General features: G+C 45.5%; 1 protein-coding gene across 1 annotated transcript in view; it reads left to right on the forward strand.

Moving 5' to 3' along the window:
* The window catches only part of LOC132394989 (vasoactive intestinal polypeptide receptor-like), a 95,666-nt gene that overhangs the window by 39,993 nt on the left and 37,170 nt on the right, over nucleotides 1-18,503 (forward strand). Inside the window, exons 8-9 of the mRNA XM_059971322.1 lie at nucleotides 1,196-1,293; nucleotides 7,663-7,792. Of these exons, the coding sequence (XP_059827305.1) occupies nucleotides 1,196-1,293; nucleotides 7,663-7,792 (228 nt within the window). The remainder of the gene's footprint in view (nucleotides 1-1,195; nucleotides 1,294-7,662; nucleotides 7,793-18,503) is intronic.

An 18,503-nucleotide genomic window follows, 5' to 3' on the forward strand; every position in this document is an offset into this window, starting at 1 on the left:
CCCAGTTACTACTTGGACGCTGCCCTCAAGGGGCAGGGGGAGACAGGATGGCTAGGATGTTGAGGGGGAAACTTGTGGATTAGGACCTTGGCAAGGGAATTAATGTAGGGGGAATAACTCTGTCCAGAAAGGGAGGAGACTGTCAAAGTTGATCACACTTGTCCATTGGATTTGCCGCCTAAACGTATGACCTTTGGTATTAGACATTTCAACCCTGGGATAATGAGACCTCAGTCTACTCGATCTATGTGTCTCATAATCTTACATCAATAAAAGGTCGATCAGGTCTCCCCTCAGCCTCCACCACTGCAGAAAAAACAATCCAGCTTTTTCCAACCTCTTCTTATAGCATATGCTCTCTAATCCAAACAGCATCCCTTCTGCACCTCCTTCAGAGCCTCCACATCTGTCCTATAATGGGGCGACCAGAACAGTTGTCAATGCCCCAGATGCAGCCTGACCAGAGAAATACAAATTTACTTCCTGACTCTTGAACTCAATACCTTGACGAATAAGATGTGCATTCAAGCATGCCTGATGCCATCTTTACCAACTTATTTGTCCAGCTACCTTCAGAGAGCTATGCACGTGGACTCTTAAGGTGTTTAAATGCAACACATTCTACAGGGAGCAGGTAAGCTGAATGGAAGCGCAGAAATCAAAGCCTCGTCATTTGTCAAACTGCATTTGGAATATAATGAGAAGTTTACCTGAGAAAGGATGTGCTGACATTGGAGAGGGACTAGAGAAGGTTCACGAGAAGGATCACAGGAATGAAAGGGTTAGCATACAAAGAGTGTTTGAATGAGGGAGGATCTCATTGAACCCTATCAAATATTGAAAGGTCTATAATCTAGATAGAGTAGATAAGGAGATGATGTTTCCAAAAGTGGGAGAATCTAAGGCCAGAGGGCACAGCTTCAGTATAGAAGGACATCCCTTTAGAACAGAGATGAGGAGGAATTTCTATAGCCAGAGGATGCTGAGTCTGTGGAATTCATTGCCACAGATGGCCGTTGAAACCAAGTCATTGCATTGGGTATATTTAAGATGGAGTTCGATAGGTGGTTCTTTAGTAAAGGGGGTCAGAAGTTGTGGGGGGCTGAGAGGGATAATAAATCCATCAAGATGGATTTTATTTGTGGATGTGTGTGAGGGACATCATTAATGATGAGAGTGTTTCTTCTACCCTCAGAAACAGTTATACCAAGTGGTGATGACAAGCTACACCATTGGGCACAGCTTGTCCCTCATCTCCCTGACCGTGGCTATTATCATCCTTTGCAGCTTCAGGTAGGATGTCAGTGGCTTTGTCGTGGGCACAGTTCCATTGCACCCAAAGCAGATCTTTAGGTACGCTCCCTTGACCGGTTCAAAACTCAAGGCCAATGAAAGGCAATGCACAAGTTCATTCTTTTCTCTAGCAACACACTCACAATTCAGGAGGGACTCAGCAGGTCAGGTAGCATCCACGGAACGGAATAGACAGTTGACATTTCAGGCTGAAACCCTTCATCAGAACAAAAAAAAAGGAAGGGGGAAGAAGCCGGAGTAAGAAGGTAGGTGAGGGAAAGGAGTACAACTAGAAGGTGAAGCCAGGTGGGTGGGGAGGGGAATGAAGTGAGAAGCAGGAAGGTGATAAGTAAAAGAAGGAATCTAGTTGGGGAGGAAACTGAACAAAGGAAGAAAGGGAAGGAGGAGTCTCTCCAGGGGAGCTGATAGGCAGGTGAGGGCAAGATGGGGGCCAGAGTGGGTACTGGTAAAGGAGGTGAGGGGGGGGGGAGATAGAAATTATTGTAAGCTAGAGAAATCAGAGTTCGTTCCATCGGATTGGAGGCTAGCCCAGTGGAATATGAGATGTTGCTCCACCAAACTGATGCTGCCTGACCGAGTTGTTCCGGCATTTTGTGTGTGTTGCTCTGGATTTCCAGCGTCTGCATCTGCCAGAATCTCTTGTGCTTATTCATTCATTTCCCCACGGCCCCCGATGGAGGTCTTCACCAATGTTCGAGTGGCTGAGTGGGTTGTCTGTCCTATCTGACGGTGACTTTGAAGCCTGTGCAGGAGAATTTTAACGTAGATAAAACTATCTCACTGGGGTAGTTCCACTCTCTCGTCCTCAAATTCCAGGTCCAGAGATACGAGCAGTCAACACAACTGGGGTCTTCCTTGGTTGTAGTGGTTGACCATGACTTATTCTCTGTGCCTTGTTGTACCCTTCGCTCTCCACAGAGCGTTGCAGAATCTCCTCCTGTTAGATCCCACTGTAGACCTCATCCGCCCAGTCTGCCGGGGCTGACTTCATGTGCTAAGACAGGTGTGTCCCCCCTCTCACCAGGGTATGGGGCCCACCGGCTACCCTCACCTGGTTTAGCCCACCCGTTGAAGCGAGCGGGATGTGGCCGCTGTCGCATACAAACAGCTACTTGGAGTCTGAGTGTCCAGTGGAGACCAAAGGTGAGTGAGCTGCCCCAGAATGGACACAGCAAAATCTTCTCCAGAAGTGATACCCATCCCTGGACACCCCATACACCCAAACACTGCAGGTAAATGGTAAATTGGTTTCTTATTGTCACATGTACCGGGCTACACTGGGGGAAAAAAAAACTTAGTTTGGCATTCCATCCAGTTCAGTACATCAGCACAGCAGGGTGGTACAGGGAAAAGCAACAACAGAATGCAGAATAAAGTGCTACAGCTACAGAGAAAGTGTGGTGCAGGTGAAAGAACATAATCAGGTAGACTGTGAGATCAGGAGTCCCATCTTATCTTACAGGAGGTTCGTTGACAATAGACTTATAACAGTGGGTTCGAAGCTGACCTTGAGTCCGGTGATGTGTGCTTTCAGCCCATGTGTATGGAATATTTGTGATAATATTACCTCATGTGTTGTGTGTGAGTTACAGTACTGTGCTAAAGTCTCAGGAACCTGTGAGTAGCTCGGGGGCCAAAGATTTTTGCGTGGTACTGTACTTATCAATGTGGAGCAGAGAGTGAGTGTAAATCTGGCGGGAGCAAATGATGTTGGGAATGTCGAGGGTGGCGGGGGGGCGGGACAGGTGAGAGCAGGAGGGCCGGGGGGGGTGAGAGGATAGCAGACACACCCAGCCCTGAGACACCAGGAGAGGCCACTTAATTACAAACAATTGGTTTATTGATCATTACGGAATGTCTCTCTGGTGCTTCCCTCTCCCTTCCCCTTTTCCCAACCATGATTCCCTTCTCCCCACCCCCTTCCCACTCTCCATTCTTAATAGACACCTATATCAGAATGAGGCTTATCATCACTCACATATGTTATGAATTTTTTTTTGGTGGCAGCAGTACAGTGGATTACATAAATGTCTGCTCCACCATTCAATCATGACTGATCCATTTTCCCCTCCCCAGCCCCACTCCCAGCCTTCTCCCTATAACCTTTGATGCCACGTCCAATCAAGAACCTATCAATCTCTGCCTTAAATACACCCAATGATCTGGCCTCCACAGCTGCCCGTGGTAACAAATTCCACAAATTCACCACCCACTGGCTTAAGAAATTTCTCTGCATCTCGATTTTAAATGGATGCCCCTCTATTCTGAGGCTGTGCCCTCTTGTCTTAGATTCCCCCACCACAGGAAACATCCTTTCCACATCTACTCTGTCTAGGCCTTTCAGCACTCGAAAGGTTTCAATGAGATCCCACATCATAGAACTTAGAATATTACAGCACATTACAGGCCCTTCGGCCCACAATGTTGTGCCGACTTTCAAACCCTGCCTCCCATATAACCCCCCACCTTAATTTCCTCCATATGCCTGTCTAGTAGTCTCTTAAACTTCACTAGTGTATCTGCCTTCACCACTGACTCAGGCAGTGCATTCCACGCACCAACCACTGAGTAAAAAACCTTCCTCTAAAATCCTCCTTGAACTTCCCTCCCTTTACCTTAAAGCCATGTCCTCTTGTACTGAGCAGTGGTGCCCTGGGGAAGAGGCGCTGGCTGTCAACTCTATCTATTCCTCTTAATACCACTGCCTCAAAGCCTCAGCATCACATCCTTGCTATTATATTCTAGACCTCTTGAAATGAATGCTAACATTGCATTTGCCTTCTTCACCACCAACTCAACCTGCAAGTTAACCTTTAGGCCGTTCTGCACAAGGACTGTCAAGTCCCTCTGCATCTCAGATTTTGGGATTTTCTCCTCATTTAGAAAATAGTCTGCACATTTAGTTCTACTACCAAAGTGCATTATCATGCATTTTCCAACATAGTATTTCATCTGTCATTTCTTTGCCCATTCTCCTAATCTGTCCAAGTCCTTTGGCAGCCTACCTGGTTCCTCAACACTACCTGCCCCTTCACTACTCTTAGTATCTGCAAACTTGGCAACAAAGCCATCTATTTCATCATCCAAGTCATTTATATACAGCATAAAAAGAAACAGACCCAACACTGACCCCTGCGGAACACCACTGGTCACTGGCAGCCAACCAGCCAAGGGTCCTTTTATTCCCACTCGCTGCCTCCTACCAATCAGACAATGCTCTAACCACGTTAGTAACTTTCCTGTAATGCCATGGGCTCTTAACTTGGTTAGCAGCCTCATGTGTGGCACCTTGTCAATGGCCTTCTGAAAGTCCAAATATACAACATCCACTGTATCCCCTTTATCTATCCTACTTGTAATCTCCTCAAAGAATTCCAACAAGTTCATCAGGCAGGATTTTCCCTAAAGGAAACCATGCTGACTTTGTTCTATCTTGTCCTGTGTCACCAAGTACTCCATCGCCTCGTCCTTAACAATTGACTCTAACATCTTCACAACCACTGAGTTCAGGCTAACTGGTCTATAATTTCCTTTCTGTTGCCTTCCTCCTTTCAAAGAGTGGAGTGGCATTTGCAGTTTTCCAGACCTCTGGCACTGTGCCAGAGTCCAATGATTTTTGAAAGATCATTAGTAACGCCTGCATAATCTCTACTGCTAACCCTTTCAGAACCCTGTTAGTACGGTAATTCCTGCCTGATGGTAGGGGTCGAAGAGAGTGTTGGACAGATGTGAGATCAGCACTCCCGAATGATATCTCGGATGGATTCAAGAGAGGCCCCAGTGATCCTCTCTATAGGACCGTGCTGACAGATGCCTTGCAATTCCCATAGTCAGGCAGTGAATTGTACTTTGAGTCTTTGATGCAGCTGGTCTCAAAGGTGATTGGGAAAAAGGATCAGAGATAAGACGATAATTCTTTCCACCCAGAGGGCATTGCAGGTGGGAACCATCACTGGAGTGTAATCGAAAGCTTGTGACTGGCAGGGTAACAGAACCAGCAATGGGGTGTGTGGGATGCGGAATCAGTCTGGAGGTTGGGGTTGTGAAGGGTTTCTTTTCACACTCCCACCATGGAGACTGTAAGTCATCTGATACCTTTTTTTTAAATGATATAGGATCAAGTGTTTTAGGCAGGGCTGTGAATAGTGTGTGTGGAGTGGATAGGTTCGTGAAGGGAGCTGTGAGCAGGGCGGGGCTTGGGGAGGGATCTCTGGGGCAGGATTTGGAGGGGGCAGTGAGTAAACAGTGGGGCAGTGCTGTTGAAGACCCAGGGCTCAGAGAAGTGGCAGTGGGAGGAAGCAAGACTTGGAGGGTAGGGCAGGGCTCAGAGAGGGGACAGCTTGTCAGAGTGAGACTGGATGAAGTTCCAGTCAGCTTATGTTGTGTGTCCACAGACAGCTGGTGTAGACATTGCAGAGATAGAGAAGGTGACGGGGCTGGGCTAGGATGGCTGGCTACCCAGGTGAGCTTTGTTAGTGATACTGTCTGGTACAAAGTTGTATTCTGGTGCTCAGCCCTTACTGATTTAGCACTGGGTGGCATGGTAGCGTAGCATTAGCAAAATGATTTACTGCGCCAGTGATCAGTGATCGGTGTTCAATTCCCGCCACTGTCCATGAGGGTTTGTATGTTCTCCCTGTGACTGCACGGGTTTCCTCTGGATGCTAAGGTCTCCTCCCACAGTGCAAAGACATAGGTGATGAGGAGAAGGCTGGAGAACGGGGTTGAGAGGGATAATAAATCAGCCATGATGGAACAGGATCTATGAGTGAAAAGGCCTGATTCTGCACCTATGTTGTATAGTCCTGGGATTAGGGAGAGTAATTGTGAGCATAACATTTTGGTGCTGGAAGCATCGTGACACTTGCGAGCCATCCACAGCGCTTCTCGGACCGTGGGCGTTGACGCAAATGATTCATTTTGTGGTATGTTGCAATGCACATGTGACAAATAAACCTGTTTAATCTCTTTCGTCAAGAGTAGTGAGCAGTGTGGGCAAGCTGACAATCATCAGTTTCTTTAACACTGTGACAATGAACTGTCTGTGATTTCTGCACCCAGTTGCGGCTTTATTTGGTGCCCCTTTATATACGGTCACGCGGTTGTACAGACCAGACATCAGAATGAGGGAGAAATATGACTGTGGAATGACAGTTGCTGCCTGGAGGGTGGTTTGAGTAAGAAACTGCTGATCTCCTGGGATTTTCATGTACAATGGTCTCTGGAGTTTACAGAGAATTGAACTGAATTGACTTGATCACTTACATCCTTCACATACATGAGGAGTAAAAATCTTTACGTCTCCATCTGAATGTGTAATGTGCAATTTTAGCAATTTGTAATAAATAGTATGTACAACAGGACAGTTACTCTAGCATGGAAATACAATTGCGTCGGCGTGGATTAATCAGTCTGATGGCCTGGTGGAAGGAGCTGTCCCGGAGCCTATTGGTCCTGGCTTTTATGCTGCGGTACTGTTTCCCAGATGGTAGCAGCTGGAACAGTTTGTGGTTGGGGTGACTCGGGTCCCCAATGATCCTTCAGGCCCTTTTTACACACCTGTCTCTGTAAATGTCCTCAATAATGGGAAGTTCACATTCACTAACATGCTGGGTTGTCCACACCACTCTCTGCAGAGTTCTGCAATTGTGGGAAGTACAGTTCCCATACCAGGCAGTGATGCAGCCAGTCAGGCTGCTCTCAATTGCGCTCCTGTAGAAAGTTCTTAGGATTTTTGGGCCCACACCCAACTTCCTCAGCTGTCTGAGGTGAAAGAGGGGCTGTTGTGCCTTTTTCACCACACAGCTGGTGTGTACAGACCTCGTGAGGTCCTCGGTGATGTGGATGCTGAGGAACTTAAAGCTGTTCACCCTCTCAACCCCAGATCCATTGATGTCAATAGGGGTGAGCCCGTCTCCATTCCTCCTGTAATCCACAACCAGCCCCTTTGTTTTTGCGACATTGAGGGAGAGGTTGTCAGGGTGATGACTCTGTAGGCCACCTTGTTATTGTTTGAGATGAGGCCAGTCAATGTGGTGTCATCAGCAGATTGGAGCTGTGGGTGCTAAAAACAAAAAAAATCTGTGGGTGAAAACACCTTGTTAATGAGAGAGGTCAGAGGTCCTCTGGTTAGACAGGTTCAGGCTGACAGGAAGGCGACAGTAACCCAAATAACCACGTGTTACAACCGTGATGTGCAGAAGAGCTCTGTGGACCTTCAAATGGATGGGCTACTGCAACAAAAGACCACGAGCCACTCACTGACCACGTTGTTGGGTACAGGAGGAATGCTGAGCCTAGGCGCTATCTGATTTACAGTGCACTCATTCCACTTTCATCTTCCTGCAGGAAGTTACGCTGCACCCGAAATTATATCCACATGAACCTCTTTTTGTCGTTCATCCTGAGGGCCATTTCTGTCTTCGTCAAGGACCTGGTTCTGTTCGAAGGCTTTGAATGGGACTGCTCTGCTTCAAATGTAAGTAGTGCCTTCCTGCCAAACCAGATTTCCCACCTCTTCAGAGGAGAGCATGCCTTAAAGTGGGGATACTTCTGCGTCAAGCCAGTGCTAATTCTAAGGAAAATTCCTGACCTGATCATGTCCCTGAAGCATTCCCATTTTTCCACCTCACGATCTCAGTGGAAGTTCCTCTCAAGCAACCACTGGCCACACCGTGACGTCTTTGAACTAACCTAGGATTTAACCATAGAGACTTGGGTCCAGAAAATACAGTCAAAGTCTTGAGAAAATAATTTATTTTATATTATATTTTATACCATATCTTTCTGCAGTTTTTTTTCTATATGTTTTATTTTATTTAGAGGTACAGTACAGTAGCAGGCCCTTTGGCCCATCAAGACCACACTACCCAATTACTCCCATGTGGCAAATTAACCTACTAACCGGTACATCTTTGGACTGTGGGAGGAAACCGGAGCAGCTGGGGAAACCCAAGCAATCAGAGGGAGAACATAAAACTCTGTACAGACAGCGGAGAGAATTGAACCTGGGTGGCTGGCACCGTATTTCTGATTCGCTAACCCTTACTTATTCATCAAAATTCCCTTCCTGAGCACTGTTTGAGAGCACGAGGTGCAGACAAAGGTCAGTCAGTGCAGGGCAAGGAACATCAGGGGGTTCAAGACAAGCTACGCAGGTGTCCTGGGGTTTGGTGGAACCATTGTTGGGGTTTAACAGTCATGCAGGGCTGCCGGAAGGAGCAAAGATTCCAGGTGGGGAGAGGGTTAGCAGCTGCAGAGGCTTGTGTGAAATACTGGGTGTACAAGTTTGAAATGGAGGTTGCTTACGGTACGTCAAGTTTATTGTCATATGAACAAGTACATGTCTGCACAGCAGCAATGAAAACCAGGCAGGATTAGAGTCAAGTTTTCTATTACCGACAAACGTGAAATTTGTTGTTCCAGGGCAGCATTACAGTGGAATACATAGAAATATTCTATAAATCATAATTAAAAAATATATAAAATTATATAAGTGAGGTAATGTTCATGGTCCATTCAGATATCTGATGGCGGAGGGGAAGAAGCTGTTCCTAGAACACTGAGTGTGTGTGTTTAGGCTCCTGTACCCCCTCTGTGATGGGGGCACATCCTGGACGGATCACAGACACATTGTGTCTGATACGCAGCAATCATTAGAAGAAACTTAAACTATACACAATTCTTATAAAAATATTAGAAAATATTTAGAAAAATATTTGTCACGTGTCCATTGAAACATGGAAACATACAGTTAAATGTGTCGTTTGCGTAAAGGACCAGCACAGTCCGAGGATTGTGCTGAGCCGCTGCCTCTAGTTCCAGAACAGCAAGCCCACAACTGGCTAACCCTAACCCACACGTCTTTGGGAAGTGGGAGGAGACTGGAGCACGCGGAGGAAACCCGTGCTGCCACAGGAGGGAAGTATGAACTCCTCACAGATGGCGGTGAGAATAGAACTCCGACCACTGACTGCATTACACTACAACCGATATGCTAGTGTGCCACCCAGCACAACTAGAACAAAAACTGCAAGTCCATTGTAGCACAAAGCAATCAAGGGTAACACGGGTCAGGAGGAATAACCTGGGGGGCTTGCTCGGTTGGACGAATGAGGGGGAGCTTACCAAAGCACAAGGGGGTCATCTCTGTACTGCACACAATGGGTATTGGATAGTTACCCCTGGTTAAAAAGGTCCACAACCAGGGTTCAGTCCCAAATTACGGGATTGACTATTGAGGGCAGAGCAGGAGGACATTGCCCAGAGTTCTCTCCCTTGAACAACTGTGGATTCAAGGTGATAGGACCATAGACCATAAGATAGGAGCAGAATTAAGCCATTCAGCCCATCGAGTCTGCTTAACCATTTTGAACATGGCTGATGTATTGTTCCTCTCTACCCCTTCTCACACCCATAGTCAACTGAGACCTCCAGTCTGTGCTGAGTTATTTATGTTTTCGTATGATGTTGCTAGTGACAGACAGCGTTCCCAGAACCAGGAGTCTGGTTGGAGCAATCCAAGACCAAACTGTAACAGGCCCCTGGCTAATCCAGGGTGAGGATGATCCACTGTGGCCGTAACCTTGAGCAGAAACATTCTGAACCACACCCACAAAATGTTCAGCATGTCAGGCAGCATCTATGGAAAGGAACAGAGTTAATGTTTTGGACTGAGACCCTTCATCAGGACTGGAAAGGAAGGGAGAAGAAGCCCCTCTGTGCGCGACGTGGTAGTGCAGTGGTTAGTGCATCACTTTACAGTGTTAACAACGAAGATTCAGTTCCCACCGATGTCTGTAAGGAGTTTGAAGAGCCTCCGAATACAAGGGCATCTCTTTGGAGCAGGGAGTCGAGGTGTCCTATAGATTGTGTCTACCAGCATCACTGAAGATCCACCCAGTATTCCATGTTTCCCAGCTCAAGGCGATTACTACCTCTCCCCTGTTCGCGGGCACCCCACCTGGTAGGTGGTTCCCTTGTCTATACTGTGCGGCGCCTCCTGGCATCTCACTGGGTACATGGTAAGGTCCAGTACCTTGTGGACTGAGAAGGGTATGGCCCAGAAGAACATGCTTGGATCCTGGCGAAGGACATCTTGGATAAGTGGCTGATCCGGGACTTCCAGCAGACACAGGTCTCTGGGGCCTCAGGGTCTCCGCCTGGAGAGGGGTCCCTGTCACAACCACAGATTCAGCAGCGCAGCAGATACAGCAATTGCCCTTGTGAATTTGCACGGGTCAGCGAATTATTATTTAATCGTGATAGTATTTAACTCCATACTTGTCGTCACAGTGCTTGTCGAGACTTGGACAGAGCACAGCAATACTTAACTGTCTGCTTTAGACCTTCCCTGAGAAATTGGACTGTCGAGTCACCTGACTCTGAAGAATAGTGGTATTCTTTTAATGCTTAGGTTTTTTTTTCAGCCACAGTATAGGCTTTGTTTACCATTTGAGAGTTTCCCATTTGGCCTAGTGTTTATTGTTTATTTTCCCTTTAACTCTGTTAGCAATAAAGTTTGTGAACTATCGACCTGCTTCAGTGTCTCTCACTCCACTCTTGGGCCATATCTGAACCTGGTAACAGTAACGGGTTGCACCTGAACCCAAGGGGAACAAATATTCTCGTGGGCAAGTTTGTTGGCACTGTTGAGCAGGGTTTAAACTAATTTGGCGAGGGGGTGGGGGTGGGAACCAGAGTGAAGGGACTCAGGATAGGACGACTGGTAAAAAAGGAAAGGTAGCGTGGAGCTAGACTATCAGGAATGGCATGCAGGTGATAGGACATAATTGCAGCCAGCAGGGTGAGTATCAGTGCATTAGGGATGCATAATCAAAAAGAATAGCGAATACAGTACTCGAAGTGTTATATCTCAATGCACGGAGTACAGGAAATAAGGTGATGGTCTTGTTGCACTTTTACAGATTGTCAGGTATGATGTGGTAGCCATCATTGAATCTTGACTTAGGATGATTGTAGTTGTGAGCTGAATGTCCAAGGTTACACGTTGTATTGGAGGGATAGGAAGATAGGCAGAGAGGGTGGTGTGGCTCTGCTGCTAAAGGATGCCATCAAATTGGTAGATAGATGTGACATAGGATTGGAAGATGTTGAATCCTTGTGGGTTGAGTTAAGAAACTGCAAGGGTAAAAGGACCTTAATGGCAGTTATGTACAGGCCCCCCAACAGCAGCTGGGATGTGGACTACAGATTACAACAGGAAATAGAAAAGGTGTGTCAAGAGGGCAATTTTATGATGGTCATGGGAGATTTCAACATGCATATTGATTGGGAAAATCGGGTTGGAGATGGATCTCAAGAGTGAGGTTGTTGAATGCCTATTAGATGGCTTTTTTTAGAGCAGTTATTGAGCCTTCTATAGGATCAGCTATACTGGAGTGGGTGTTATGTAATGAACCGGAGGTAATTAGGGAGGTTAAGGTAAAAGAACCCTTATTAGACCGTGATCACAATATGATTGACTTCAACTTGAAATTTGATAGGGAGAAAGTAAAGTCCGACTTAGCAGTATTTCAGTGGAGTCAGGGAAATTACAGTGGTATGGGAGAGGAGATGGCCAAAGAAAATTGGAAGAAGGTGCTAGCAGGGATGTGTGAGTTTCTGGGGAAAAATGAGGAAGGTGCAGGGTAGATGTATTTCAAACACAAAGAAGTACTGAAGTGGCAAGATAGTACAACCATGGCTAACAAGGAAAGTCAAAGCTATTGTAAAAGCAAACAAGAGGACGTATAACAAAGTAAAAATTAGTGGGAAGATAGAGGATTGGGAAGCTTTTAAAAACCTACAGAGCAACTAGAAGAATCATGAGGAGGGAAAAGATGAAATATGAAAGCAAGCTAACAAACAATATCCAAGTGGATAGTAAAAGCTTTATCAAATATGCAAAAAAGAAGAGGGTGGATATAGGACCGCTAGAAAATGAGGCTGGAAAAATAATAGAGGGAGACAAGGAGATAGCAGATGAACTAAGTGAGTATTTTGCGTCAGTCTTCACTGTGGAAGACACTAGCAGTGTGCCTGATGTTGTAGTGTGTGAAGGAAGAGAAGTGGGTGCAGGTACTATTACAAGGGAGAAGGTGCTCAAAAAGCTGAAAGACCTAAAGGTATGTAAGTCACCCAGACCAGATGAACTGCACCCTAGGGTTCTGAAAGGGTTAGCGTTAGAGATTGTGGAGGCAATAGTAATGATCTTTCACAAATCATTGGACCCTGGCATGGTGCGAGAGGGCTGGAAAATTTGCAAATCTCACTCCACTATTTAAGAAAGGAGGAAGGCAGCAGAAAGGAAATTATAGACCAGTTAGCCTGACCTCTGTGGTTGGGAAGATGTTGGAGTCAATTGTCAAGGATGAGGTTATGGAGCATTTGGTGACACAGGACAAAGTCAGCATGGTTTCCTTACAAGAAATTCTTACTTGGCAAACCTGTTGGAATTCTTTGTGGAGATTACAAGTAGGATAGATAAAGGGGATACAGTGGATGTTGTATATTTGGACTTTCAGAAGGCCATTGACAAAGTGCCACAAGTGAGGCTGCTTACCAAGTTAAGAGCCCTTGGTATTACTTACAGGAAAGTTACTAACGTGGTTAGAGCATTGTCTGATTGGTAGGAGCAGCGAGTGGGAATAAAAGGATCCTTGTCTGGTTGGCTGCCAGTGGCCAGTGATGTTCCACAGGGGTCAGTGATGGGTCTGCTTCTTTTTATGCTGTATATAAATGACTTGGATGATGAAATAGATGGCTTTGTTGCCAAGTTTGCAGATGATACCAAGAGTAGTGAAGGGGCAGGTAGTGTTGAGGAAACAGGTAGGCTGCAGAAGGATTTGGACAGATGAAGAGAATGGGCAAAGAAATGACAGATGAAATACAATGTTGGAAAATGCATGATAATGCACTTTGGTAGTAGTGTGGCGACCCACTTTCTGCGCAGGCAAACCGTCTCACAAATAGCCAGCGCATGGGGAGAGACTTTGGTAATGCACCTCTGACATCATTTCCGCCCGGAGAGGGCAGGCGCTAGGGATTAAATGCCAGTGCCGCGAAGTTTGAATAAACTAGTCTTGAAATGACTTACCGACTGTGTGTCGTTATTTCAGCGCTGTGTGTAGCACATCGCTACAGTGGAACTAAATGTGCAGACTATTTTCTAAATAAGGAGAAAATCCCAAAATCTGAGATGCAGAGGGACTTGAGAGTCCTTGTGCAGAACGGCCTAAAGGTTAACTTGCAGGTTGAGTTGGTGGTGAAGAAGGCAAATGCAATGTTAGCATTCATTTCAAGAGGTCTAGAATACAATAGCAAGGATGTGATGCTGAGGCTTTGAGGCAGTGGTGAGACCTCACTTTGAGTACTGTGTACAGTTTTGGGCTCCACGTCTTGGAAGAGATGTGTTGACATTGGAGAGAGTCCAGAGGAGGTTCACAAGGATTTTTCCGGGAATGAAAGGATGTTATCATACGAAGAACTTTCAATGGGTCTGTACTCTCTAGAATTTAGAGGGATGATGGGGGATCTCATTGAAACCTTTTGAATGTTGAAAGGCCTAGTTAGAGAAGGTATGGAAAGGATGTTTCCCATGATGGGAGAGTCTAGGACAAGAGGACATAGCCTCCATTTAAAACAGATGTGGAAAAATTTCTTCAGCCAGATGGCAGTGAATTAGTGGAGTTTATTACACAGGAAGCTGAGGAGGGGAGAAAAGGATCAGCCATTATTAAATAGCAGAGCAGACTCATTGGGACAAATGGCCTAATTCTGCTCCCATGTCTTATGGTCTTACCTCTCCAAACTTCATTTAAACATTGAAATCGAGTTTGCATGCACCATTTGTGTTGACAGCTCATTCCATACTCACACCACTCTCTAAGTGAAGCAGTTTCCCCTCATGTTCCCCTTAAACTGTTCACCCTTAACCCATGACTTCTGGTTGTAGTCGCACCCAATCTAGACAAAGCCTACTTGCATTTACCCAATCTATACATCTCATAATTTTGTATGCCCCTATCAAATCTCCTCACAATGTTTATGTTCCAAAGAATAAAGTCCTAACCTATTCAATTTTCCCTTGTAACTCAGTCCTCCAGTCCCAGCAACATCCTTGTAAATTTTCTCTGTGTTCTTTCAATCTTGTTTACATCTTTCCTGTAGGTAGGTGACCAAAACTGCACACAATACTCCAAATTAGGCCTCACCAGTGTCTTAAACAACTTCAGTATAACATCCCACCTCCTGTGCTCAGTACTTTGATTTATGAAGGCCGATGTGACGCTGTGGCCATTACAGAGACTTGGATGTCTCAGGAACAGGAATGGCTGCTGAGTGTGCCGGGCTTTAGATGTTTCTAAAAGAACAAAGAGGGAGGCAAAAGAGGTGGGAGTGTGGCTTTGCTAATTAAGGATAGTGTCACGGCTGCAGAAAAGGAGGAAGACATGGAGGGATGGTCTGCTGAGTCAGTGGGGGTGGAAGTTAGAAACAGGAAAGGGGCAATAACTCGACTGGGTGTTTTTATAGACCCCCTAATAACAGGGATATCAAGGAGCAGATAGGGAGACAGATTCTGGAATGGTGCAATAACAATATGGTTGTTGTGATGGGAGATTTTAACTTTCCTAATATTGACTGGCATCTCCTTAGAGTAAGGGATTTAGATGGGGTGGAGTTCGTTAGGTATGTTCAGGAAGATTTTGTGATGCAATATGGAGATAAGCCTACTAGAGGAGAGGTTGTACTTGATCTGGTATTGGGAAATGAACCTGGTCAGGTGTCATATCTCTCAGTGGGAGAGCATTTTGGAGGTAGTGATCACAACTCTTTCTCCTTTACCATAGTGCTGGAGAGCGATAGGAGCAGACAATTTGGGAAAATATTCAATTGAGGTAGGGAGATGTATGATGCTATCAGGTAGGAACTTGGGAGCAGATGTTCTCAGGGAAATGCATGGCAGAAATGTGGCCAATGTTCAGAGAACATTTGCATGGAGTTCTGCGTAGGTATGTTCCATTGAGGTAGGGAAAGGATGGTAGGGTAAAAATTATGTAGAATATCTAGTTAAGAAGAAAAGAAAAGCTTACAAAAGGTTCGAGAAAATTAAAGCTCTAGAAAATTACAAGGTTGCTAGCAAGGAGCTTAAGAATGAAATTAGGAGAATCAGAAGGGGCCATGAGAAGGCCTTGGTGAGCAGGATTAAGGAAAACCCCAAGGCATTCTACAAGTATGTGAAGAGCAAGAGGATGAACCACGTGAGAATAGGATCAACCAGGTGTGATAGTGGAAACGTGTGCATGGGGTCGGAGGTACTTAATGAATACTTTGCTTCAGTATTCACCAGGGAATAGTGGGGATGACTTAGTGGACTGAAACACTTGAGCACATAGACATTAAGAAAGAGGATGTGTTGGTGCTTTTGAAAAGCATTAGGTTAGATTAAGTCACCAGGACTGGATATACCCCAGACTACTGTGGGAAGTGAAGGAGGAGATAGCTGAGCCTCTTTGCATCATCAAGAAGGATGGGAGAAGTAACAGAGGATTGGAGGGTTGCAAATGTTGTTCCCTTGTATGAGGAAGGGAGTAGAGATAACCCAGGAAATTAAAGACCACTCTGTCTGACTTCAGTGGTGGTCAAGTTGTTGGAGAAGATCCTGAGAGGCAGGACTTATGAGCATTTGGAGAGAGATGATCTGATTAGGGATAGTCAGCATGGCTTTGTCAAAGGCAGGTCGGGCCTTACAAGCCTGATTGAATTCTTTGAGGATGTAACAAAAACTCATAGATGAAGGTAGAGCAGTGGATGTGGTGTATATGGAGTTCAGTAAGACATTTGATAAGGTTCCCCATGCGAGGCTCCTTCAGAAAGTAAGGAGGCGTGGGATCCAAGGGGACCTTGCTTTGTGGATCTGGAAATGACTTGCCCACAGAAGGCAAAGGGTGGTTGTAGATTGTTCATATTTTACATGGAGGTCAGTGACCAGTGGTGCTCCACAGGGATCTGTTCTGTGACCCGTCCTCTTTGTGATTTTTATAAACTACCTGGATGAGGAAGTAGAAGGGTGGGTTAGTAAGTTTGCTGATGACACAAAAGTTGGGATGTTGTGGATAGATTGAAGGGGTGTCAGAGATTACACAGGGCATTGATAGGATGCAGAACTGGGCTGAGAAGTGGCAGATGGACTTCAACCCAGATAAGTGCGAAGTGGTTCATTTTGGTAGGTCCAATTTGAAGAGAATATAATATAAATGGTAAGACTCTTGGCAGTGTGGAGTATCTGAGAGATCTTGGTGTCCATGTTGGTAGGACGTTCAAAGCTGCTGCACAGGTTGACAGTGTTGTTAAGGCATACGGTGCGTTGGCCTTCATTAACTGTGGGATTGAGTTCAAGAGCTGTGAGGTAAAGTTACAGCTATATAAGACCTTGGTCAGACCCCAGTTGGAGTAAGATTTTCACACAGAGAGTGGTGGGGGCATGGAATACAATGCCAGTGGTGGTGCTGGAAGCAGATACAATAGGATCTTTTAAGAGCCTCTTAGATAGGTAGATGGAGCTTAGGAAAATATAGGGCTATGCACTAGGGAAATTCTAGGCTGAATCTAGAGTAGGTTACATGGTCGGCAGAACATTATGGGCCGAAGGGCCTGTAATGTGCTGTATATTTCCATGTTCTGTGTTCTAATGTGTCAAAAGCTTTCTTTAAGACCCTATCTAACTGTGACACTTTTAACAAATTATCAACCTGTATTCCCTAATTACTTTGTTCTACCACACTCTTCAGTGCCCGACCATTCACTGTGTAAGACCTCACCTGGTTGGTGCTACAAAAGAGCAATAGACTGCTATTTTCAGCCCATTTCTCCAGCTAGTCCACATCCCTCTGCAAGCCACGATAGTCTTCCTTGTTGTCCACTACACCCCCCAATCTTGGTGTCATCCACAAATTCACTGATCCAGTTAACCACATTATCATCCAGATCATTGATATAGATGACAAGCAACAACAGACCCAGCGCTATCCCTGTGGCACTCCACTATTCACAGGCCTCCAGTCAGAGAGGCAGCCATCTACTACCACTCTCCGGCTTCTCCCACAGAGCCAATGTCTAATCCAATTTACTACCTCATCTTGAATGCTGAACAACTGAACCTTCTTAACCAACCTCCCTGTCAAATACCTTTTCTAAAGTCCATGTAGACAACATCGACTGCCTTGCCTTCATTTGCTTTCCTAGTAACTTCTTCAAGAAACACTAAGGTTTCATGACCATGAAACCATCTGACTATCCTTAATCAGACTGTGTCTATCCAAACACTCATATATCCAGTCCCTTAGAATACCTTCCAATAACTTTTCCACCGCTGATGTGAGTCTCACTGGCCTATAACTTCCTGGTTTATGTTTAGAGCCTTTCTCAAACTGTCCTCCAATTCTCTGAATACTCACCTGTTGCTAAGGATGATTTAAGTATCTCTGCTAGGACCCTGGCCATCTCTGCCATTGCTTCCCGCAGGATCTAAGGAACTCCTTGTCCACCCTAATTTGCCTCAAGACAGCAAACACATCCTCCTCTAATCTGTACAGGGTCCATGAAGTTGATGCCACTTTGCCTCACTTCTATAGGCTCTGTGTCTGTCTCCTGAATAAATAAAGATATAAAAAATGTATTTAAGATCACCCCCATCTCTTTTGGCTCCATACAATACCATTCTGATCTTCCAGAGGACCAATTTTGTCCCGTGAAATCCTTTTGCTCCTAACATCTCTGTAGAATCCCTTGGGATTCTCCTTCATCTTGACTTCTGGGCAACTTTCTGCCACCTTTTAGCCTTCCTGGTTTCTTTCTTACGTGTTCTCTTGCATTTCTTATGCTCCATAAACACCCCATGTTCCTACTTGCCTATACCTGCTATGCACCTCCTTTTTTCACTCTTAACCAGGGCCTCAATATCTCTTGAAAACCAGGGTTCCCTACACTTGTTAACTTTACCTTTTATTCTGACAAGCACACACAAGCTTTGTACTCTCAAATTCTCTCTTGAAGGTGTCTCACTTACTAACTATTACTAATATATTAATGATTTAGACGAGGGAATTAAATGCAGCATCTCCAAGTTTGCGGATGACACGAAGCTGGGCGGCGGTGTTAGCTGTGAGGAGGATGCTAAGAGGATACAG

Source organism: Hypanus sabinus, chromosome 6 (assembly GCF_030144855.1).
Source record: "Hypanus sabinus isolate sHypSab1 chromosome 6, sHypSab1.hap1, whole genome shotgun sequence".
Lineage (NCBI taxonomy): Eukaryota > Metazoa > Chordata > Chondrichthyes > Myliobatiformes > Dasyatidae > Hypanus > Hypanus sabinus.